The sequence below is a fragment of the Anomaloglossus baeobatrachus genome, chromosome 1, assembly GCF_048569485.1.
Source record: "Anomaloglossus baeobatrachus isolate aAnoBae1 chromosome 1, aAnoBae1.hap1, whole genome shotgun sequence".
NCBI classification, from domain to species: Eukaryota; Metazoa; Chordata; class Amphibia; order Anura; family Aromobatidae; genus Anomaloglossus; species Anomaloglossus baeobatrachus.
Window position 1 is genome coordinate 81,162,314 of NC_134353.1, and position 26,004 is coordinate 81,188,317.

The 26,004-nt window shown below is 43.7% G+C and overlaps 1 protein-coding gene across 3 annotated transcripts in view; it reads right to left on the reverse strand.

Moving 5' to 3' along the window:
- The window catches only part of SLC2A9 (solute carrier family 2 member 9), a 644,894-nt gene that overhangs the window by 47,732 nt on the left and 571,158 nt on the right, over positions 1 to 26,004 (reverse strand). For all 3 annotated transcript variants that reach the window (XM_075346888.1, XM_075346889.1, XM_075346890.1), the window contains one exon: positions 16,284 to 16,411. In XM_075346888.1, the coding sequence (XP_075203003.1) occupies positions 16,284 to 16,411 (128 nt within the window). The remainder of the gene's footprint in view (positions 1 to 16,283; positions 16,412 to 26,004) is intronic.

Here is a 26,004-nt window from a genome sequence, read left to right on the forward strand (position 1 = left end):
ACAACGTGACCCCAACGATAAATCCTTAACAATATCGTAGCGTGTAAAGCCCGCTTTATTCCGTCCACCCCAACCGTGCCGCCAGCTTAAACTACCCCGGAAGTCCTTCCTATACTAGAGACTGTGTCCATCCACCCCGGCCGTGCCACCAGCCTCAGTTACCCCAGAGGTTCTTGTTATCCTAGAGACTGTGTCCGCCTGTTCCCATACGTGCCCTAGGAGTCAGTTGCCACAATCCCGGCCACTGCCCTGGGAGTGGCACCTGGCGTCTGTCTCGTGGTGGTTGCTTAGTCAAGCCCCTCCCATTAAGGGTAAGCTAGTAGTTCTTCTATGGTCCAGTGGGTCCAGTCCTGCTCGTTGCTTTACCATCTCCTGTGGCGAGCAGTATAATGGCATCATATACCACTACCATCTAGTGACCATTTCCTTTTAACCTCTTCATGACCAGGCAACTTTTCCAAATTTTTTCTATCCTCTCCTTTTAAAAACCGTAACTTTTTAAATTTGTTTTCTTCAACACAGCTGTACAGATTTTCTTCAAAGTTTGTCAGCCCTAAAGCGGGCTTTACACGCTGTGACATCGCTAGCCGATGCTAGCGATGGCGAGCGTGATAGCACTCGCCCCCGTCGTACGGCCGATATTTGGTGATCGCTGCCGCAGCGAACATTATCGCTACGGCAGCGTCACACGCACTTACCTGGTCGGCGTCGTCGCTTTGACTGCCAAACAATCCCTCCCTCAAGGGGGAGGGACGTTCGGCATCACAGCGACGTCACCGCGACGTCACTAAGCGGCCGGCCAATCATAGCGGAGGGGCGGAGATGAGCGGGACGAGCATCCCGCCCACCTCCTTCCTTCCTCATTGCTGGCGTGTGGCAGATAAGGAGAGGTTTCTCGTTCCTGCGGCGTCACACGTAGCGATGTGTGCTGCCACAGGGACGAGGATCAACTTCGCCCACGCGACAGCAGCGACATATGAGAATGGACCCCCATGTCAACGAAGAGCGTTTTTGGACGTTTTTGCAACGATCCAAAATGGCTCCTAGGAGTCACACACAACGAGATCGCTACAGCGGCCGGATGTGCGTCACAAAATCCGTGACCCCAACGAGATCGCTGTAGCGATCTCGTAGCGTGTAAAGCCCCCTTTAGAGTTGTCCATAGTTTTTCATAAATTTGACCTAAAACTACATTCGATTTTCAAACACTTCCTAAAAGCAGATTAACAGAACAAAACTAAAAAGTTAAAAAAATATCAGATTGAGTTATTTTTCAACCATTTCCCTACATTGCGTTTTAATTTTTTTCCTCTCATTTTTTTATTTTTGTGACAACATAGCTGTATGTGGGCTTGACTTTTTTGCAGGGTGAGTTATACTTTTGAACAAGACCATTCACTTTATCATGTGATGTCCTGGAAAGCGGGAAAAATATTCCAAGTGTGCAGAAATTGTAATATAAGCACAATTCCACAATTGTTTAATTTTTTTTCTATTTACAGAGTTCAAGATAGGGTACAAATTTGGCCTACTTCATACATGTGTCTAAAACACCTATCTGGAGAAACTGGGACCAGTGTCATCAGTGTGTCAGTGTAATATATCGCTCCTAGAAGAAGCCATCGCGAAACGCGCTTTGGGCATTGTAAATGCATTATATATTATGCAACATGCTTACTGGGTTCTTATGACTATTGTGTTACTTATGGTACACATGATACTTTTGTGATATACTCTCACGCTAGGTATGGGGAAGTACCAAGCGATACCTCACTCTAGGTATCCCTAGTGCTAGACTCTAAATATGGAACGGGTGGGATGAGCTCTTTGAAAACCCCACTAAACACTAAAGGAAGACACAAGAAGGACACATAAGGGGGGGGGAAGCATGAACTACTTATCCACAGATAACTCAGGTAGACGTTCAGCAAAGTTTCAGCAACAATACCACAGAGGAGTACAAGCCACTTGCTTGCAACAAGAGCTTCAATGAACTGAATAATAACACCATCACAAGTTCAGGGAAGAAGGGAATATTTAAGCACAAGGTAATACTGATAATCAGCTGGATGGAAATTTAGATCCCCTGGGTCCTAAAGGGGAATAGATCAAAGTCCAGCAGGAAAGCTACCTAATCTAATGAATACTGACAGCATGAACAATAGAAAGTCAAGGAGCATTTTGCGCAGCCAAACACCGTGACCTTCTATTGCCAGAAATCACATGACCCATTACACACCGGTGTCATATACCTTTTGTGACTGTCTCAGTTACCCATATATTAGCACTATGCTCATCCCACTTATTTCTTTTACCTCCACTTATTTACGTTATACTGTATATTACATATAGAATTATTATAGTGTCAGAATAATCATCTTTTGTAGTCAATTTTCTTAGTATTATATAGAATATTCATCTTAGTTGTGTATTCTCTGTACCAATCTGCAATTGTCATCTGTTCATGCATTTTTTATACCTTTCTTTTCTGAGAAAAACTGTCTGTGATGATATTACCACTTTTATTGTATTTTTTTATATTTCTTGATATAATAAAAAATATTATTTTTACACATGTGACCATTTTTGTAGGTTTATTATTTGTATGCTGTCTATTAGAGAATGTTGAATAGTGAACTATTCGGGTTTGGATTATGCTATCTGAATATCGGGTACTATTCCAGTATTCGTCATAAATAAAAAATCTAATGCAAGCCAATGGGGAACCGGGAAATTTTCCAGAAAAATGCTCAGGTTCCCCATTGACTTGCATTAGATTTGTTATTCATGATGAATACTGGAATAGTATAGGTATTCGAAACATATAATCCGAACCCGAATATTTCACTATTCGCCATCTCTACTGTCTATGACTACCATCCCTCTTTTTAATTGTAATTACATTGGCTCTCTTACTTGCTGCCAATCTTCGTAGTTTATATAGAACCTGAAGTGAGTAGTTCATGGGAGAAAACCCACCAACATAACAGGGATGAAACTGTTTTGTGGGGAGGAATGGGCTAAAATTCCTCCAAGCCGATGTGTAGAACTAATTAATAATTACTGGAAATGTCTTGATGTCGTTATTGATACACAAAGGGGTCACATCAAGGACTGAAAGCAAGGGTTCACGTACTTTTACCACTCACAGATGTGACATTGGATAATTTTCTAAATAAAAAAAATTACAAAAATGACAAATGACAAAGTGTAATACTTTCCACTCATTTGTGTGATTTGGTTCCCTTTTCTACTTTTAGGACTTTTCTATAAAGCTCGTGTAATTTTATGTTAAATATATGAAGAAATCTAAAATATTCTGAGGAATTCACAAACTTTCAAGCACCAGTGTCCATGAAATTCAGCTATACTGAGGATTCCAGAACAGGGGAAGGGCTTGGCTATTCTGGTTACAAATAAGCTGAACAGCAGCACTCAATGTCAGGCGGCAGCTGCAAAAGCAAGTAAGATTCTATAGGGTATGACATGATAGAGATAAAAACTAGGGATGATCGAATACCTCAAATATTCGGCTTCGTGAATATTTTCAGAATACCTCGCCGCTATTAGACTATTTGATGCGCAATGTAAGGGGCACTTTGCACACTGCGACATCGCAGGCCGATGCTGCGATGCCGAGTGCGATAGTCCCCGCCCCCGTCGCAGCAGCGATATGTGGTGATAGCTGGCGTAGCGAAAATTATCGCTACGCCAGCTTCACACACACACTCACCTGCCGTGCGACGTCCCTGTGGCCGGCGACCCGCCTCCTTTTTAAGGGGGCGGGTCGTGCGGCGTCACTGCGACGTCACACGGCAGGCGGCCAATCGGAGCAGAGGGGCGGAGATGAGCAGGATGTAAACATCCTGCCCACCTCCTTCCTTCCGCATATCCTATGGAAGCCGCGGTGACGCCGGTAGGAGATGTTCCTCGCTCCTGCGGCTTCACACACAGCGATGTGTGCTGCCGCAGGAGCAAGGAACAACATCGGACCGTCGCGTCAGCGTAATTATGAATTACGCCGACGTTGCACCGATGATACGATTACGACGCTTTTGCGCTCGTTAATCGTATCATCTAGGCTTTACACACTGCGATGTCGCATGTGATGCCGGATGTGCGTCACTTTCAATTTGACCCCACCGACATCGCACCTGCGATGTAGCAGTGTGCAAAGTGCCCCTAAGTCTATGGGAAGCCCGAATAGTACTGAATAGTTGTTATTCGGATTTCATATAGACTTACATTGCGTATTGAATATTCGCGAATAGTCGAATAGCGGCGAGGTATCCGGAAAATATCCGCGAAGCCGAATAATCGAAGTATTCGATCATCCCTAATAAAAACCCATTAACTTAATATGTAATATTACCACTCTATGTAGGTAGGATAGAAGTCATGTTGATATATGAGCAGTGAAGACAGTAGCAATCTAGATACACACAGAGCTCATATCCAGCCTGTATTACAGGGAGAGACACTCCCAGAAGAGAAAATGATGAAACTTGAAAAAACTGCACATCATGGGTCTGAAAATGAATGAAGGAATGAAGATTGCAGACTAAAATTACTATTTTAGTCTACAATATTATTAACTAAATTTAAACCTTCCAATTTAAAAATGTAATCCTGTTTGCACCAAAAATTGAAAGAGAAATTCTGCTCACGAAATAAAATATTTTAGGCATTCATTGTGATAATTCCATCCAGACGTTGTTTTGCTTTTTTTCTGAATTGTTTCCGTTATGACCATTAACATAGGTCTTTTTGATTTCTTTTTGGTTTTCTGTATTGAAATTTCTAATCATGCAAAATATTTCTTTATAACCACTTTAAGTAAAATTATTTTGCTTACTCATATTCATGTATTGAATTATTCTCGTTTTTCTGCTTTTCTGTTCATTTTTTCTCGGTTTCAATTTTTGTTGCAAACAGGATTACTTTTTAAATTAATTGCTTTTTCCCTGGGCGCACTCTACTCTAATAAACGGTGAGTGCAAGAATAATTGTATCTACTGTAAATTAAGACCAGTAACATTTGTAAAAATATATTTTTTCGATGTCAATGGAGTCCATAGCCTTTAAGCTAAAGTAGTTTTACCGGACTTTAACACTAATGACTAAATACCAGTAGGTCAATGCAAGATATATTCTAGTTAAAAGTTCGATTATAGATACGAGCACCAATCAACTGAGGGAAATGGCCATGGTGCACCAGAGGTGACATAGTGCTGTTCGCTCTGAATTGGCTGTAAGTGGTACTGCAAGTTCTTGCCTATTAGAGTGAATAGGGGTAGAGAACTTGCAATACCATTCACATTAACTGCATAACATTCGGAACTGTGCCAATTACACCATTATCCAAGTGATCAGTTGGGGAGATGGGAGTAAGGGGTACTTAACACGCTGCGATATCGGCACAGATATCGCTAGCGAGCGTACCACAACCCCGTCGGTTGTGCGTCACGGGCAAATCGCTGCCCGTGGTGCACAACCTCGCTTACACCCGTCACACGGACTTACCTTCCCTGCAAAGTCGCTGTGACCGGCGAACCGCCTCCTTTCTAAGGGGGCGGTTCATGCGGCGTCACAGCGACATCACGCAGTAGCCGTCCAATAGCAGAGGAGGGGCGGAGATGAGCGGATGGATCATCCCGTCCACCTACTTCCTTCCTCATTGCCGGTGGACGCAGGTAAGGAGATGTTCATCGCTCCTGCGGTGTCACACATAGCGATGTGTGATGCCGCATGAACGACGAACAACATCGCTACTCACCAGACAATGATATTTGGTGTTTGGATGACCTTTCCAACACCAACGATTTTTACCACTTTTGCGATCGTTATAGGTCGCTCGTACGTGTCACACGCTGCGATGTGGCTAACGACGCCGGATGTGCGGCACTAACACTGTGACCCCGACAATAAATCGTTAGCGATGTTGCAGCGTGTAAAGTACCCCTTAGTCCTGCACAGAAGTAATATTGATGACTGATTCTAAGGATAGGTTATACTAAATTCCCAGAAAAACAATCATATAAAGGGGGTCCTGTTTTTTTATTGGGGTAGTTGCATATACATGGGGTACGATAGGGGTTAGGAGAATAATTATATGGACCCTAGCTTGGTTGACCCTTTTTCCGTCCTGTGTGAATTATTCTATCCGGTGGTGTGTGGTCTGCTCGTGGAGAAGGATCGGGTAAGATCTATACTATTTGCATTTGCACATTATTGCACTGCACTTTATGTATTGTTTATTGATGTTTTTAGACATATTTCATTAAAAGTTATATATTAGTCCTTGCTTTGTAGCTACAGATGAACGAGGCACCTTTCAACTATCTGGAAATTGTATCCAAGGATGAACCAGACTTGTGCAAGTCCACAATTCTCTTCCTGAGATCTTTGCTGATTTCTTTTGACTTTCCCAGGATGATCACACAAATAAGCAGTGTTTCAGGTGTGCATTAAAATACATCCACAGGTGTGTCTCTAATTAACTCAGATGTTGCCAAGAAACCTATCAGAAGCTTCCAAAGACATGACATCATCATATGGGCTATCCCATATTATTTAAAAGCATAGTATTCGTAGTCTATGTAAACTTTTGACTTTGCAGAAAGTAATAAAAATGCCTTAAAACATTCTCTTACTCTCATTATTCTGGCATTTGACAAATATAAATAGTTTTGGTTCCTAATTGACCTAAAACAGGAAATGTTTATTATGGTTTATTTATGGGAAAAACAAGTGTCTTTATATCTTTACTCTCTATAAAGATATAAAGACACTTGTTTTTCCCATAAATAAACCATAATAAACATTTCTTGTTCTAGGTCAATTAGGAACCAAAACTGGAAAAAGGGAAACTTCTGGTTTTAAGTATATATATATATATATATATATATATATATATATATATATATATATAAATATAGATATGTCTATCTATCTATATACAGTATATATGAGCTGTTGTGATTACTCGTGGGTACTCGTTAATCCCGTCCCCCGCACATTACACACGTGGCTCGACCCCCCGCACATTACACACGTGGCTCCGCCCCCGCACATTACACACGTGTCTCCGCCACCCGCCACATTACACACACAGCTCTGCTACATCCACACTCTAAATCCCTCCTGACCCCACTCATAAACTTCACCTCATCCAGCACCATCACACCCAGCATAGCAGAGTCCTGCATACACTGAGGAACTGATCATGTGACCCCTGACTCCTCCCCTCCATGTGCAGTGTAGTGTCACGGTGATTAACCCTTACACCGCCAGCCCACCGGGACAGCTGCCAATATTCAAGGCTGCAGTGGAGTGTCACAGTGATTAACCCTTACACCGCCAGCCCGTTGGGAAACCTAATATTCAAGGCTGCAGTATAGTGCCATGGTGATTAACCCTTACACCCCCAACCCACCGGGAAACCTGTCAATATTCAACTCTGCAGTGTAGTGCCATGGTGATTAAACCTTACACCCCCAGCTGTATACAGCCAGCTGTATACAGATTGGGGGGTTGTATACCCTTGGAGGGTAACTGTATACCCTTTGGGGGGAAGGACAGCTGTATACCATTGGGGGGAAGGACAGCTGTATACCATTGGGGGGAGGGGAGCTGTATACCCTTAGGGGGAGAGCTGTATACCCTTGGGGAGAGCTGTATACCCTTGGGGAGAGCTGTATACCATTGGGGAGGAGAGCTGTATACCCTTGAAGGGGACAGCTGTATACCTTTGGGGGAAGGGGAGCTGTATACCCTTGGGGGAAGAGAGCTGTATACCCTTGGGGGGAAGAGAGCTGTATACTCTTTGGGGAGAGCTGTATACTCTTGGGGGCAGAGCTGTATAGCCTTGGGAAGGAGAGCTATATATCCTTGGGGGGAGGAGAGCTGTATACCCTTGGGGGGAGGAGAGCTGTATACCATTGGGGGAAAGCTGTATACCCTTTGGGGGAAGGAAAGCTGTATACACTTGGGAAAGACAGCTGTATACTTTTGGGGGAGCTATATACCAGGGGGGAGAGCTGTATACCCTTGGGGAGGAGAGCTGTATACCCTTGTGGGATAGGAGCTGTATACCCTTGGGGGGAAAAGCTGTATACCCTTGGAGTGAGGGGAGCTATATACCCTTGGGGCAGGGGAGCTGTATACCCTTGAAAGTACAGCTGTATACCCTTTGGGGGAAGTACAGCTCTATACCCTTGGGGGGAGGACAGCTGTATACTGTTTGAGGACCTATATACCAGGGAGGTGAGCTGTATACTATTGGGGGGAAGAGAGATGTATACCCTTGAGGATTAGAGTTGTATACATTTGGGGGAAGCTATATACCAGGGAGGTGAGCTGTATATTCTTGGGGGAGCTGTATACCCTTGGAGAGGAGAGCTGTATATCCTTGGGAAGGAGAGCTGTATACCCTTGGGGAGGAGAGCTGTATACCCTTGGGGGATGGGAGCTGTATACCCTTGGGGGAAAGCTGTATACCCTTGGGGGAGGGTAGCTATCTACCTTTTGGGGGAAGAGAGCTGTATAACCTTGGGGGGAAGAGAGCTGTATACCTTTGGGGGGGCTTTATACCAGGGAGGTGATCTGTGTACTCTTGGGTGGAGGAGAGCTGTATACCTTTGAGGGGGACAGCTGTATACCTTTGGGGGAGCTATATACCAGGGAGGTGAGCTGTGAACCATTGGGGGGAGACCTGTATACCCTTGTAGTGGAGAAGAGCTGTATACCCTTGGGGGAAAGCTGTATACTCTCGGGGGGAGACCTGTGTACCCACAGCAGAGTCCATCCTGCATACATTGAGGAGCTGATCATAATGGGTGTGCCAAGCGTTAGCTGGCTGGGAACAGCTAGTATATACACATATATATATATATATATATATATATATATATAATATATATAGTGAGGTAGTGACCACCAATGTGGTAAATGGTCTCTATATGTTGCAGTGGAGAAGGTCCCTGCGATATTAAACTGAAGAGGTTGCTATGGGACTTGTAGTTCCACAAAGGCTTGTTTATGCTTATAAGGGTCAGGTTCCCTTTAATAATGCCAGTATGCTGTACAGGTCTGGAGAATCACAGAGCTCCACCTGTGGGTGTGTCCAGTCTGATTTAGGAGACAATCAGAGTCTGGAATTGAGTCTCAGTTTAGACTGGAAGGTGACTGCAGCCAGGCTAGGGCTGTAGGGCCGAACCTCTCCTGGAGGAGAGACAGACAAGGGTCTGCAGAGGGCCTTGGGTGCTGGGAAGGAACCTCGGCTAGAGGTGTATGCTTGCAGGAGCCAAAGAGTGGGGAAAGTTGCTAAACTTCCACTATGGACTTGTAATGGACTGGAAGCCCACAATACGTGGTTTGTTTATGTTTAAGAGTAGTTTATGCTGGTAGTGTGTACATGTATTGCCGAAGCTACCTTACACCACTGCAAATGAGTGGAATCCCCATGTTGCGGGGTACAACCTCACTATATATATATATATATATATATATATATATATATATGTGTATGTGTATCTACAGATATATAAATACTAGCTGTAGTACCCGGGTGTTGCCCGGGATAGTAACTGTCTCTCTGTCTCCCATCTTCGTCTGTTTGTGGCTGTCTGTCTCTGTCTGTCTAGCTATCTGTCCGTCTCTGTCTGTCAATCTGTCTGTCTCGGTGTCTGTCTGTGTGTGACTGTTTCTGTCTGTCTCTTTCTGTCAGTGTCTGTCTGTCTCCGTCAGTCTTTCTCTGTCTTTTTGTCTGTCTCTGCTTCTTTCTGTTTCTGTGTGTCTGTCACTGTATGTCTGTTTCGGTCTCTTTCTGTCTGTGTGTCTGTCTCTGTCTGTCTCTGTGTGTCTCTTTCCCTGTCTCTCTCTGTCTGTCTCTGTGTGTCTCTTTCCCTGTCTGTCTCTGTGTGTCTGTCTGTCCCTTTCTCTGTCTGTCTGTGTGTCTGTCTCTATCCATGTTTGTCTCTCTCTATCCATGTCTGTCTGTGTCTATCTCTCTGTCTGTCTCTGTATAAGTCTCTCTGTCTCTCAATCTCTGTGTCTGTCTCTCTTTATCTCTGTCTGTCTGTTTGTCAGTCTCTTTCCCAGTATGTCTGTTTCCCCGTCTGTCTCTTTCCCCGTCTGTCTCTTTCCCCGTCTGTCTCTTTTCCCTGTCACTGTCTCTTTTCCCTGTCACTGTCTCTTTTCCTGTCACTGTCTCTTTCTCTGTCTGTCTCTTTCCCTGTCTGTCTCTTTCCCTGTCTGTCTCTTTCCCTGTCTGTCTCTTTCCCTGTCTGTCTGTGTCTTTCCCCATCTGTCTTTCCCCATCTGTCTCTGTCTCTTTCCCTGTCACTGTCTCTTTCCCTGTCTCTTTCCCCATCTGTCTCTTTCCTTGTCTGTCTCTTTCCCCATCTGTCTCTTTCCTTGTCTGTCTCGTTCCCCGTCTGTCTCTATCCTCATCTGTCTCTTTCTCCGTCTGTCTCTTTCCCTGTCACTGTCTCTTTCCCTGTCTGTCTCTTTCCCTGTTTCATTCCCCGTCTGTCTCGTTCCCCGTCTGTCTCTATCCTCATCTGTTTCATTCCCGTCTGTCTCGTTCCCCGTCTGTCTCGTTCCCCGTCTGTCTCTATCCTCATCTGTCTCTTTCTCCGTCTGTCTCTTTCCCCGTCTGTCTCTTTCCCTGTCACTGTCTCTTTCCCTGTCTGTCTCTTTCCCTGTCTGTCTCTTTCCCTGTCTGTCTCTTTCCCTGTCTGTCTCTTTCCCTGTCTGTCTCTTTCCCTGTCTGTCTCTTTCCCTGTCTGTCTGTGTCTTTCCCCATCTGTCTTTCCCCATCTGTCTCTGTCTCTTTCCCTGTCACTGTCTCTTTCCCTGTCTCTTTCCCCATCTGTCTCTTTCCTTGTCTGTCTCTTTCCCCATCTGTCTCTTTCCTTGTCTGTCTCTATCCTCGTCTGTTTCATTCCCCGTCTGTCTCGTTCCCCGTCTGTCTTTATCCTCATCTGTTTCATTCCCCGTCTGTCTCGTTCCCCGTCTGTCTCTTTCCCCGTCTGTCTCTTTCCCCGTCTGTCTCTTTCCCCGTCTGTCTCTTTCCCAGTCTGTCTCTTTCCCCGTCTTTCTCTTTTCCCCGTCTTTCTCTTTTCCCCGTCTGTCTCTTTTCCCTGTCACTGTCTCTTTTCCCTGTCACTGTCTCTTTTCCTGTCACTGTCTCTTTCCCTGTCTGTCTCTTTCCCTGTCTGTCTCTTTCCCTGTCTGTCTCTTTCCCTGTCTGTCTCTTTCCCTGTCTGTCTGTGTCTTTCCCCATCTGTCTTTCCCCATCTGTCTCTGTCTCTTTCCCTGTCACTGTCTCTTTTCCCTGTCACTGTCTCTTTTCCTGTCACTGTCTCTTTCTCTGTCTGTCTCTTTCCCTGTCTGTCTCTTTCCCTGTCTGTCTCTTTCCCTGTCTGTCTCTTTCCCTGTCTGTCTCTTTCCCTGTCTGTCTCTTTCCCTGTCTGTCTGTGTCTTTCCCCATCTGTCTTTCCCCATCTGTCTCTGTCTCTTTCCCTGTCACTGTCTCTTTCCCTGTCTCTTTCCCCATCTGTCTCTTTCCTTGTCTGTCTCTTTCCCCATCTGTCTCTTTCCTTGTCTGTCTCTATCCTCGTCTGTTTCATTCCCCGTCTGTCTCGTTCCCCGTCTGTCTCTATCCTCATCTGTTTCATTCCCGTCTGTCTCGTTCCCCGTCTGTCTCGTTCCCCGTCTGTCTCGTTCCCCGTCTGTCTCTATCCTCATCTGTCTCTTTCTCCGTCTGTCTCTTTCCCTGTCACTGTCTCTTTCCCTGTCTGTCTCTTTCCCTGTTTCATTCCCCGTCTGTCTCGTTCCCCGTCTGTCTCTATCCTCATCTGTTTCATTCCCGTCTGTCTCGTTCCCCGTCTGTCTCGTTCCCCGTCTGTCTCTATCCTCATCTGTCTCTTTCTCCGTCTGTCTCTTTCCCCGTCTGTCTCTTTCCCTGTCACTGTCTCTTTCCCTGTCACTGTCTCTTTCCCTGTCTGTCTCTTTCCCTGTCTGTCTCTTTCCCTGTCTGTCTCTTTCCCTGTCTGTCTGTGTCTTTCCCCATCTGTCTTTCCCCATCTGTCTCTGTCTCTTTCCCTGTCACTGTCTCTTTCCCTGTCTCTTTCCCCATCTGTCTCTTTCCTTGTCTGTCTCTTTCCCCATCTGTCTCTTTCCTTGTCTGTCTCTATCCTCGTCTGTTTCATTCCCCGTCTGTCTCGTTCCCCGTCTGTCTCTATCCTCATCTGTTTCATTCCCCGTCTGTCTCGTTCCCCGTCTGTCTCTTTCCCCGTCTGTCTCTTTCCCCGTCTGTCTCTTTCCCCGTCTGTCTCTTTCCCAGTCTGTCTCTTTCCCCGTCTTTCTCTTTTCCCCGTCTTTCTCTTTTCCCCGTCTGTCTCTTTTCCCTGTCACTGTCTCTTTCCCTGTCACTGACTCTTTCCCTGTCACTGTCTCTTTCCCTGTCTCTTTCACCATCTGTCTCTTTCCTTGTCTGTCTCTATCCCCGTCTGTCTCTTTCCCTGTCTGTCTCTTTCCCCGTCTGTCTCTTTCCCCGTCTGTCTCTTTCCCCATCTGTCTCTTTCCCCGTCTGTTTCTTTCCCCATCTGTCTCTTTCCCCGTCTGTCTCTTTCCCCGTCTGTCTCTTTCCCGTCTGTCTCTTTTCCCGTCTGTCTCTTTTCCCGTCTGTCTCTTTTCCCGTCTGTCTCTTTTTCCCTGTCTGTCTTTTTCCCTGTCTGTCTTTTTCCCTGTACAGTGGTACCTTGCTTAACGAGAACAATCCGTTCTGGGACTGTGCTTGTTAATCAAGGTACTCGTTCAGCAGAGCAAGATTTCCCATAGGAAATCATTGCAATGCTGACGATCCGTTCCACAACTTTTAAAATGTCCCATCCTGGTCCCCTATTCTGCCATTCCACACACACACAAAGTCACACAAACTCACACAAACTCACACAAACACACAAGCACACACGCACGCACATATTATATGCTCACCTTACCTTCCGTTCCATCGCCGGTCTGCTGGGACTTGCTGTTCTCTGGTACGGGGCCGGGCTGTTTAACGCGTTATCATAACGACAAAGCAGGAAGTTCCCGGCCAGATCGCTGACGTCAAAGGCAGAGCCGCTTGCCTCTGATTGGCCAGCGCTCTGCCTTTCATTACCGATGACAGGAAGTTCCTCCCTCGTCGCTATGGCTGGAGATACACAGCGTGGACTGGAGCGGAGTGGCGCACTACAGCACCCAGGAGGCCGGCGATGAAACGAAAGGTAAACATATTATGTTATATTATATGCTCACCTTACCTTCCGTTCCATCACATGCCTCCTGGGTCTTGTAGTTCTCCGCGAGGACGTCGCGATGTACCCGGGAACTACAAGAACCATGAGACCGGCGGTGGAACGGAAGGTAAGGTGAGCATAATACTGAATGTGTGTGCGTGCGTGTGTGTTTGTGTGTGTTTATGCATACATGTGTGTGTTTGTGCGTACATGTGTGTGTTTGTGTGGACTGCAAGTGCAGGTCAGAGTGTGGTGGATGGACGGAACCGGAAGTGTGTGCGGTGAGAATTTCGCTCGTACAGCAAAGCTTTCTCGTAAAGCGGGTTACAAATTTACAGAAAACTTTGCTTGTTAAGTGAAATTCTCGTTAAGAGGGTTACTCGTTATGCGAGGTACCACTGTATGTCTTTTTCCCTGTCTGTCTCTGTCTCTTTCCCTGGCTGTCTCTGTCTCTTTCCCTGTCTCTTTTCTTGTCTGTCTCTTTCCCTGTCTTTATCCTTGTCTCTGTATCTTTCCATGTTTTTGTCACTTTTCCTGTTTCTTGTCTCTTTTGGACCACCCTGTATATACAGTACAGACCAAAAGTTTGGACACACCTTCTCATTCAAAGAGGGACTCTAGATTGTGAGCCCCAATGGAGACAGTGTTGCCAATGTATGTAAAGCACTGTGGAATTAATATCGCTATATAAATTAATACAATTATTATTATTGTTTTGATGAGCTTCAAGAGGTAGTCACCGGAAATGGTTTTCACTTCACAGGTGTGTTCTGTCAGGTTTAATAAGTGGTATTTCTTGCCTTCTAAATGAGGTTGGGACCATCAGTTGTGCTGTGCAGAAGTCTGGTGGATACACAGCTGATAGTCCTACTGAATAGACTGTTAGAATTTGTATTATGGAAAGAAAAAAGCAGCTAAGTAAAGAAAAACGAGTAGCCATCATTACTTTAAGAAATGAAAGTCAGTCAATCCGAAAAATTTGAAAAACTTTGAAAGTGTCCCCAAGTGCAGTGGCAAAAACCATCAAACGCTACAAACAAACTGGCTCACATGAGGACCGCCCCAGGAAAGGAAGACCAAGAGTCACCTCTGCTGCGGAGGATAAGTTTATCCGAGTCACCAGCCTCAGAAATTGCAGGTTAAGAGCAGCTCAGATTAGAGACCAGGTCAATGCCACACAGAGTTCTAGCAGCAGACACATCTCCAGAACAACTGTTAAGAGGAGACTTTGTGCAGCAGGCCTTCATGGTAAAATAACTGCTAAGAAACCACTGCTAAGGACAGGCAACAAGCAGAAGAGACTTGTTTGGGCTAATGAACACAAGGAATGGACATTAGACCAGTAGAAATCTGTGCTTTGGTCTGATGAGTCCAAATTTGAGATCTTTGGATCCAACCACCGTGTCTTTGTGAAACGCAGAAAAGGTGAATGGATGGACTCTACATGGCTGGTTCCCACCGTGAAGCATGGAGGAGGATGTGTGATGGTGTGGGGGTGCTTTGCTGGTGACCCTGTTGGGGATTTATTCAAAATTGAAGGCATACTGAACCAGCATGGCTACCACAGCATATTGTAGCGGCATGTTATTCTTTCCGGTTTGCGTTTAGTTGGACCATCATTTATTTTTCAACAGGACAATGACCCCCAAACACACCTTCAGGCTGTGTAAGGGCTATTTGACTAAGAAGGAGAGTGATGGGGTGCTACGCCAGATGAGCTGGCCTCCACAGTCACCAGACCTGAACCCAATCGAGATAGTTTGGGGTGAGCTGGACCGCAGAGTGAAGGCAAAAGAACCAACAAGTGCTAAGCATCTGTGGGAACTCCTTCAAGACTGTTGGAAGACCATTTCCGGTGACTACCTCTTGAAGCTCATCAAGAGAATGCCAAGAGTGTGCAAAGCAGTAATCAAAGCAAAAGGTGGCTACTTTGAAGAACCCAGAATATAAGACATATTTTCAGTTGTTTCACACTTTTTTAAGTATTTCATTCCACATGTTTTCATTCATAGTTTTGATGCCTTGAAAATAAAGAAAACTCTTTGAATGAGAAGGTGTGACCAAACCCCTTTGGTCTGTACTGTATATCTACATCTTATATACTGTGTGTATATATATATACTGTATATAAAAAACACTCAGTTGAAGCCAGAAAGTGTGTATATATATATATTTTCATTATTATTATTTTACATAGGGTTTTAAAGTTACTCTGACATCAATTTTGCAGGGTAATTTTTCCTAATGTCCTAATATATATTTTTTGCACGGGATATATGAGAAGGACACGTTTCGTCTTTTGCTATTACATTACCCATTTAGACAGAATTGCTGCTCACAGGTAAATGTTATAAATGTGAAGAGAAACCTTTAGTTTCTTCAAAATGAGCGTTAGAGGATTTTAGCACATAATGGATATTGGTCTCGGTAATGTCGGTGCTAAGTACAGTGTCTTGGAGGGCACGTCTTTCATCTAGCAGAGGTCAGGCTAAGGAAATTATAGTTGCCTACAGCTAGTCTATGATATAAGAAACCACCAAACAATATTTGTATCTTTAGTGGCCCTTGTCTTAGTAACATTCACTAATGATTGTGTGTTACTAATGAGAGTATAACAGATCATTCAATATATTGATTTTATAACTTGATCTCTGCTCCTTTGCTCGGATTCCTCCTGATTATTTCTGATGCCTTTACTTGCTGACCACTGACATTGGCCCAATGACCCAGACTGATGACCGTGTGTTAACCGTGTGACTCTGTGCTGGCCAAATATCTGATCACACAATTGTTGCAGGTCCTGACGCTCTGAATAGGATTTTTGTTCCAGCGCTACAGGGAATTTCTGATCTGATTATGGATTATAGCTTTAGGAAATCTTTATTGCCTTTATTTTGAGGTCCAACTACTGTTGTGATTAATTGATTAATTTTTTTATGTAGATTTCGGGTCTACTATATCTCAGCATTCATAAACTCGCTGAATTATATTTACCTGGATTAAAGGGAAGAGAAGTCCAACAGCAAAGTTGCTGATCCAGTTGACAGAGCCAGCTATCATAAAAGCTGCCGGGCGCTGAGACTGCTGAAAAAACTCTGCTACCAGGACAAAAGGGATGCCACCTTTAATGAGAAAAGACATGGATTTATGAGTTAGGTATAAATGCAAATCTGGAGGAGAATACTGCACATGGAGCAAAAGTTGTATAATATATATTTTCTTATTTGGCAGTTGATAAAGGAAGTTGGAAAACATTGCTATGGCCAAATTTGTTCTTTATGTGCTAATGGAGTGGTTACCTTGAGTTAAAAAAAGTTTCAATATGTTTCAAGAGCTTATATAAAGTTAATAAAAATCCCCTATTGATAGGTTAGGGAATAAGCTAATGATTTTTGGCCATCGAGTCACTGGGCATCTCCTTAAAGAGCACCACCCACCAGGATTTTCCTGGTGGAACTAAATCCAGTGCTATACTGGTGCTCATGCTGATTCTATACATACCTTTAGTTGTGAGATTGGATGTATACTTTCTGAAATACAGGCAAGTAATGGTTGTGAAATACACTGTCATTTGATTGATAGGTGCAACGGAATATCTAATAGGTGGGTGGTCGGGTTTTGCTAGTTATTTTGGGCCCCTGTCTGCTACCTGTCCTTCCTTCCTTCACCCCTGTCCTTCCTCCCTTCCTTCCCCCTGTAATAACAGAGACAGGGGGAGGAAGCACAGGCAGTAGACAGGGGCGGGAATAACTAGCAAAACCCAACCCACCTATTAGATATTCTGTAGGTGCTATCAATCAAATAACATTGCATTTCACAAACTTTACTTTCCTATATTTCAGAAAGTATACATCTGATCTCACAACTAAAGGTATGTATAGAATCAGCATGAGCACCAGTGTAGCACTGGCTTTAGTTTATATATGAAAATCCTGGTGGTTGGTCCTCTTTAAATGCCACAAATTAGGCTGGTCTATATAGCGCAGAGGTCAAGCATGCAAAGCATTGCTACATTAATTTTTTAAGGAACTGGCATGTGCTCTACTTGGTTATCTCCAGTAGTTGCATAGAGAATGAATTCTGAGACCCTTTCTAAGGATAAGTTGGGCTCCCAGATGAAGACCATAGCTTATTAACATGATACTATCCCTTTAAGGCTACAGCCATCATTCATTTTCAAACCTCTTGTTATGTGTTTTACAATCTGCTTCTAGTTTCTATTTTTTTTTTTACTGCATGTGAGTTTTGACACTCTAGGCTGCCTCTTCCTTCACAAACGCTCACGTATCAACTTCTATTTCCTTGTAAAGTCTATGATGGGTCCTTTTTGTTTTGTTGCAATAGACAATGATCCTAAGAATTGTATGACTTCCCCTTGCTCTGTAATTTATGCTTTCCTGCTTGTCTACCCTCTGATACAGCACAGCCTGTCTGATCTTCCCTCCCTAAAGTCCTTGATGCTTTTCCCCTCTTCTCCACTCTCTAATCTGCAGTAACTTCTTCACTGTTGTAAAAAATGAACACGTTAGAATCAACATTCTGAAACAGAGAGAAGATCAAGAACACAGTGGCTTCCGCTGACTTCACATCGACAGAGCAGTTCCTTCTCTTCTGCTCTGCTCTGTTGAAAGGGCATCATTGCTGATGTTATTGACATCACATCTACAGAGCAGTTCCTTCTCTTCTGCTCTGCTCTGTCGACAGGGCATCATTGCTTACATTATGTTGATTGACAGCCTTTAGGCAGTGCGGAGCCAGCTGTCAATCAGCATGACACCCACCATGAAGCCTCATTAATAGAGCAGAGCAGAAGAGGAAGAATTGTTGAATGTTGATACTTTATTGATGTGAGGTCAAGTGAAGCATTTAATGATCACTCTGAACTGGCAAAATTGGCGCCAGGGCGCCAGGCAGAACAGGCAGATAGTTAACAACTACCTTGGCTTTAAGTTCCTAGCGCCATAAAAAAAAGGATACAAAAGTCAAGGATAACCCCTTTAATTTCATCCTAGCTTTGAGATTTTATTAGTTTGTGAAGGAAACTAGTGGAAAAGACAACCAAAGGCTATCTGCTGTTTTGGGCAGGCATTTTTAGTTGTTATGGGCAAAACATTGGTAGATCGGCCTCTTGGTGCCACACACTACTTTATCAGTAGGAGCCCAGTTAAGGTCATTTCAAGTCACAGATGAATGCACAAAATGATCCACCATATGTATCTCGTGACTGATATTTTGCAGATTAGTTGTACATTTTTGTAATGGGATTTACATTTTAACTTGACAGTTTCCTTCTTCTTGGGCAGGGACATATTGGGCTGCTTCCAATTCAACTATATGGAAAATGTCACTGCATGTCCATTAAACTTTTGGCCAAAAGTGTGGAATCGAAGCCCCAACATTGAGGATCATAGACCTTAGACTTCCACCCAATTGAGTTTTAGGACTATCTGACTGCACCACTATAAAGGTAAAGGGTGTCGAAGAAAAATATTATTTTTAACTTCTTTGTTAGCACCGACACATTTCACAGAACACATCTAAGCCGCAAATAATAAAAAAAATATAATAAAATATATGACATGAAGTGGAGCACTGCGATCAGCCCGCATTGTTAGGCCCTTGGATTTTTCCATAGATTTGTGTGACAAAATATGTGTGCTTTGTGTTGTTATTGTGGAAATTGCAGTTTGGTTTTATGGTGCCTTCATTCATACAAGTTTCTACATTTGTAGATAATTCTGTAATCCTTTGTACAAGGAAGGACGACTAAGTGCAATGGATTTTCAAGAACAAGGACAAGGACTTTATATTCTATTAACTATGAAAATGAATTCACAGAAGTATGCAAAATGCTCTCCTTCAGAATCTAAATATCATTGACCTACTGTCACTTTAGCCATACGTCATAAAGTGTACAGGCGAGTTCACACTTAAGTTTCTAACACAAAACATCTTCATCAAAAACATAATAACTAATGATGGGCGAATAGTGAAATATTCGGGTTCGGATTACTCGTCTCGAAAATTTCAAAAATATTATTTTATAATAATAAAGAATATAAGAATATTATCAAAAATAGAGGCTCTCCCAATTTCTTTTTTTTTAAAAAATAAATAATAAAAAACATGACATGGGCTCCCGCCTATTTTTCATAACTAGCAAAGATAAAGCAGACAGCTGGGGACTGATATTCTCATGTTGGGAAGGTCTATGGTAATTTGGGTATCCCCAGCCTAAAAATAGCAGCCTTCAGCTGCCCTATATTTGCACAACCATTAGATGTGCTAATTTGTGGCGCTTTATACGGCCCATTCTGATTGCCCTTATATGGTTGCAATCGGGTTAATATATGGGGTTGATGTCAGCTGTGATTTGTCAAAAGTCAGAGCTACCATCAAACCCTGGGTTGGTAATGGAGAGGTTTCTATGAAACACCTCCCATTACCAACCCTGTAAGTAAAAAGAAAAAAAACACAAACACACAAAAATCCCTTATTTTAAATAATTAAAAAACACAACCTCTTACACAAATTTAGTAACACCGAAAACACCCCCACAAGTCCAAAGTAATCCAAACAATGTACCAAGATGATCCCGGTGCTGCTACATCCAGAACCTGCAGTGATGGAAAATGCAAATTATGACTGCAGCTCTTGGGAGATACTGAGGGCAGCGGAGGATCTGGCAAAGATGGCTACAGCATTACTGTGATTGGCAGGCAATCCCCACATATTTTGTGGCTAAAAATCAGGCACCAAACATGTGGATACGGAACTCGAAACTCAAGAGGCGAATACCAAAATACTCGTCGAGTAACAAATGTCATGAATTCCTTAACATTCGTTGATCTCTAATTATAACACTATGTTTTTGATGAGAAATATGCAAAGCCTAAGTTCCCCTATGATGGCGCTGCAGAGGAAGTGAATGCTTTATGAAAGGTTTTCTCCAAAGATTATAGTTCATCACTGTAGGTTCAAGAAGCAAGATGCTCTGTTGACGGCAGTCTATATACAGTGGGAGCAATAAGTCACCAATATTCTATTTAAATATGCTTCTAACCGTGCTATTTACATCAATTTCTCACCAAAATGTTGGTAGGAACCCATCTACTCCATATAGGCAAACAAATCACACCAGAGATGTCCATAAATTAAAGCGCTTTTCCCATCCCCAAGATCCTATCCCAAAATGTAGTAGCTATAATATCAGTAAATAACTCCAATTAGAAATATTGTACAGTATGCCAATGTTGCCGGACCAGGCTCATCACCTGCTGATTCTTCAAGGGCTCCCAACCAAGATACTTATTTTGTGTTCTATTCAGTTTATGGCCCGTTTACTTTAAGAAGCTTTAAGCTACTAGGGCCATAGTGCTGAATGTCCTGTATAAGGACACATCTCACTCGTTCTCCTGGTCAGTCAGCTGACCCAGCTCTATTGAATAATCACTTAGTGTTCTGGTCAACTCTTTTTTTATCCCACACTCTAGATCACACTATCACACTCCAGTCATCTCTAGCTGAAGAGACACCCACAACATATGGCCTTATTGGTTAACCAGACCTTAAGTCTGTTCTAGTCACATGCTGGGCTTTATCTGACTTTCTAGAAGGAAACTGCCTCTGTCCATAGACCTTAACCCCTCCCACTATGAGCTAGTCCCAACTGTTAAATGTTCCTTATGCTTACTGTCTGTTGCTGGGCAGAACTAGGCTGCTTCAGAGAACAGTACAAATATAACATGGCATTATAACAAATCAAAATTCACATTACACATATACATTACATATAACAAAAATATTGGTGTCTTCGGGATGGGAATGAGGCATTATGTTCATCTCCTTACATTCCTTCCCTCTTTATTGATGGTTGTCCTCGATCCAGAAATCTAGAAGACACCAAGACACAATAGCACACACTTTACACCTAACCAACACAATGTCTTCCGGCTTTGCTTCTCCAACACCAGGACCCCAGAACATAATTTCCAAGTCTATTGTTACAACCCAACACAATCTATCAGATTACAGTGGCCCTTCTCTCTCAAAGGCTCTTAAGTCAACATAACAGAATCCATTGTCTATTTAAAGGTAGACCTTCTCATTGAGGGCACAGTTCAGGATTCCTCCCCCCTCCCCCCTACATCAGTCCTTAGGAAAAGGACACAGTTTATTTTGGGGCAAAGTCCTTTCCTGGATTGATTCCTTTCTCTGGCAAAGGATATGCAACTGTCACTCAGCTGATTTGTGTCTCTAAATCCAACAGGGAATTGCTTAATGTGTGCCAACAAACTTGGTGGGAATGAATAAAGAGATTCAGCCATCTATGGCTGACAACAGGAGAGCTCTGGATAAGTGGGTCATAGACCCACTTAATCTTGGCCTGCCAGAAATGTTAAAACTGCTGTAGTCAAGGGTGCAACAAGCCCAGCGAGGCGTCATCAGCATTCACTCCATCTTTCTCCACTTTTCTTCCTTCTGATCCTGGATCATGTCCACAATTCACTGCACTTTGGTGGTATGGGGTTCTCTCTCTCTCGGGGTCACAACTTCCATTGGAATTGGAACCGCTCCTGAGGTTGGTGGGGAACCTGAGCATACCCTATCGTCAGGCCTTCTCTGGCCATCATCAACTCCACTCCATCATCATGAGTCTCAGCTCTTTATTCAACTTCCTATGGGAAAGTGGTGCTATTTTACTCAGTCCTTGGCAGTCTGCATCACAGTTCCTCCTTGCCTTGGGTGGGCCCTACCTATGGTTCCACATCTTCTCAATCTCAAAGGTATAATACCCATATGGCCGGACTAGGCTCATCACCTATTGGAGCTTCAGGTACTCCTGACCGGGACACTTATCGCGTCCTATGTACTATTCCGCTTTGGCCAATTTACTTTTAAGGAGCTGAAAGCTACTTGGGTCTGTACTGCTGGTCATCTTATTTAAGGACCCATCTCGCTTGGTCACTCATTCTCTTGGTTAGTCTGCTGACCAGACTCTGCTGGATCACTCAGTGTTCTGGTCACCTCTTTCTTGCTCTACACTCTGGATCACACTATTTCTGGCTCCAGTCTACTCTAGCTGTAGGGACAGCCACGTCATGCAGCTTTAGGTCTACTTTAGTTACATGCTAGGCTCTATCTGATCTTCTAGAAGAAAACTGTTCATGTCCCTAGACTTAGTACCTCCTACTATTGGCTAGTCACAGTTGCTAACTGTTTCCCACCCTTGCTGTCTGTTGCTGGGCAGAACTCAGATCTTCAGAGTACAGTACAAATATTGAAAAACATCACAACACAACACAATTTACATTATACACTAAATATCATAACAATAATATTTATGTCTTCAGGGGGAACAAGGCATAATGTCCATTTTCTTATACTACAACTCAACAAGGTTAACTGCTTAGCCCGCCCTATTAACAATATCACAGATTGTTGCTATATGATCCCCCTGTTGCTGCCTTTTCAACTGTCCGGCACTTTAATAATCTCACAGTAATATTAATATATACTATATAGACAAAAGTATTGGGAAACATATCCTAGGCTGGGTGCACACTACGTTTGTGGCCATTGTTGGGCGTCTACACTCAGAATGTATGTGTCTGAGAGTAAGCATAGAGAGAATGGATGGCAAGGCATATATTGATCATGTGGACCCATTGTAAAGAAATGTATACCTCCATCTGGTGAATATGTCCTATTTCAACATTATAGTTTATATCAGGAAAACCTCTCGATGTATATTGTAAACTAGGTGCAAAGACGCAGAGTACACCAAGCTTCAATGATTGCATTTAGGTTTATTATTTAGCCCCATTCACGCAGTACATAACATCCGGTCCCCCGTCCCACCGATGTATAACATCTGGTCTCTCATCATCGTTGCCTTCACTCACATGTGACAGAACGACTGGTGATAAAGAGCTCACTGATACTAGCGCGGTCCTGTAATAGGAGCCACCGGGGTAACAAGTCTGTTCATGACATTTCATGACAGTGGAAGAAACCGCAGCAATTCAGCCACGAAGTGCAGACCATGTATAGTTATAAAGCGGCGTCACTGAAGACTGAGGAGCATAGGGCAGAAATGTCCCCAAAGCTCTGCTGACTCCATAAAAGTGCAAAGTGTAAAGCTAGTTCACATACAGAGAAACACCCCCAACACATAATGTTTCCACCTCCATGCTTAACAGTGGGGATGATGTTCTTTGGATCATAGTCATAGGCAGCATTTCTCTTCCTCCAAACATGGCGAGTTGACTTAATCCCAAAGAGCTCAATTTTTGTCACATCTGATCACAGCACCTTCTCCCAATCACTCTCAGAATCATCCAGGTGTTCATTGGCAGACGTCAGACGAGCCGGGTGCACATGTGCCTTCTTGAGCAGTGGGACTCTGCGGACACTGCAGGATTTTAAGCCATTATGGCGTAATGTGTGACCAATGGTTTTCTTGGTGACAGTGGTCCCAGCTGCCTTGAGATCCTTAACAAGTCCCCCCTGTGTAGTTTTAGGCTGATCTCTCACCTTCCTCATGATCCTGGAGATCCCACGAGGTGAGATTTTGCATTGAGCGCCAGATCGATGTCGATTGACACTCATTCTGTACTTCTTCCATTTTCTTGCTATTGCACCAGCAGTTGTCTCCGTCTCACCCAGTGTCTTACTTATGGTTTTGTAGCCCATTCCAGCCTTGTGCAGGTCTATGATTTCTTCCCTGAGATCCTTAGGAAGCTCTTTGGTCTTGCCCATGTTGTACAGGTTAGAGTCTGACTGATTCATTGAGTCTGTAGACAGGAGTCTATTATACAGGTGACAATGTAAGATAGTTGTCTGTAATGCAGGTAACGAGGGGATTAGGAACGTCTAAAGGTACCGTCACACTAAGGAACATCGCTGCTGAGGCACGACTTTTGTGACGTAACATCGATGTCGCTGTGTGTGACATCCAGCAACAACCCGGCCCCTGCTGTGAGGTCGTTGGTTGTTGCTGAATGTCCTGGACCATTTTTTAGTTGCTGCTCTCCCGCTGTGAAGCGCACATCGCTGTGTGTGACAGCGAGAGAGCAACAACTGAATGTGCAGTGAGCAGGGAGCCGGCTTCTGCAGACGCTGGTAACCAATGTAAATATCGGGTAACCAAGAAGCCCTTTCCTTGGTTACCCGATATTTACCTTCGTTACCAGCGTCCGCCGCTCTCACGCTGTCCGTGCCAGCTCCCTGCACACATAGCCAGACTACACTTCGGGTAATTAACCCGATGTGTACTGTGGCTAGGTATGCAGGGAGCCAGCGCTAAGCGGTGTGCGCTGGTAACCAAGGTAGATATCGGGTTGGTTATCCGATATTTACCTTAGTTACCAAGGGCAGCATCGCTTCCACGCGTCGCTGCTGGCTGGGGGCTGGTCACTGGTGAGATCTGCCTGTGTGACAGCTCACCAGCAACCCGTGTAGCGACGCTCCAGCGATCCCTGCCAGGTCAGGTTGCTGGTGGGATCGCTGGAGCGTCGCTTAGTGTGACGGTACCTTTAGTATCTGTAGGAGTCAGAACTCTTGATGGTTGGTAGGGGATCAAATACTTATTTCTCTCTGCAATATGTAAATAAATTTATATAATTTATACAGTGTGATTTTCTGGATTTTATTTTGGATATTCTCTCACTGTTACAATTAACCTACCCTTAAAATTATAGACTGTCCATGTCTTTGTCAGAGGGCAAACTTACAAAATCAGCAAGGGATCAAATACTTATTTCCTTCACTGTATCTTTCGGCTATAATAATAATAAAGCCACAATAAAGTGAAGTGAATAACACTGATTGCAAAGACACCCCAAAATTCTAGAGCTGTGTGCCATGAAATACCAATCTTAGTAAATTTCCTCCAAGTCTTACTTACGTTGCACAGGTTCGAAGTTACATCCTGTAATAACCAAAATGCTCCTTTAGATGAAAGGATCAGAACAACATAAAAGATGCAATATAATTTGTACAATGTTTTAGGAGACTCTATGCAAACATCAAACAGATCTGTTCATGGGGTTAAAATATGAAAAATTGACAAAAGACGTATAGTCCCTGGGAAAAGTGTCTGTGGAGTTACAGGTGCATTATTCCAAAATACTGTATACTTTGTTTATCAATTCTGTACGGTTTTCAAGATCTATGCCTGATGTCATTTATTAGAAGCCTGGATACTGTCATAGGTGTGTCACTGGTGACAGACAGTCATGTGGTTTCTGGCAATAGAAGGTCACAGCGTTTGGATCTGTGAAATGCTTCCTGACTTCTAATGTTCCTGCTGTTAATATTCATTGTACAAGGTATCTCCTCTGCTGGATTTTCATCTATTCCATATTAGGACCCAGTGGAGCTCTCCTTCCATCCAGCTGCTGATTATTAGTATTCTCCATGTGCTCAAATACTCCCATCTTCCATGGACTGGTGCTGGTGATATTATTATTCAGTTCATACAAGCTCTGGTTGCAAGCAGGTGGCTTGTGCTCCTCTGTGGTATAGTTGCTGAAACTTTGCTGAAGTTCTACCGGAGTCATCTGTGGATATGCAGTTCATGTTTTTCCCCTGTGTGTCCTCCTTGTGTCTTCTATAGTGTTTAGTGGGGTTGATGAAGAGCTCATCCCACCCGTTCCCTATTTAGGGTTCAGCACTAAGGATACCTAAGGTCAGGTATCTGACTTAGTGCATA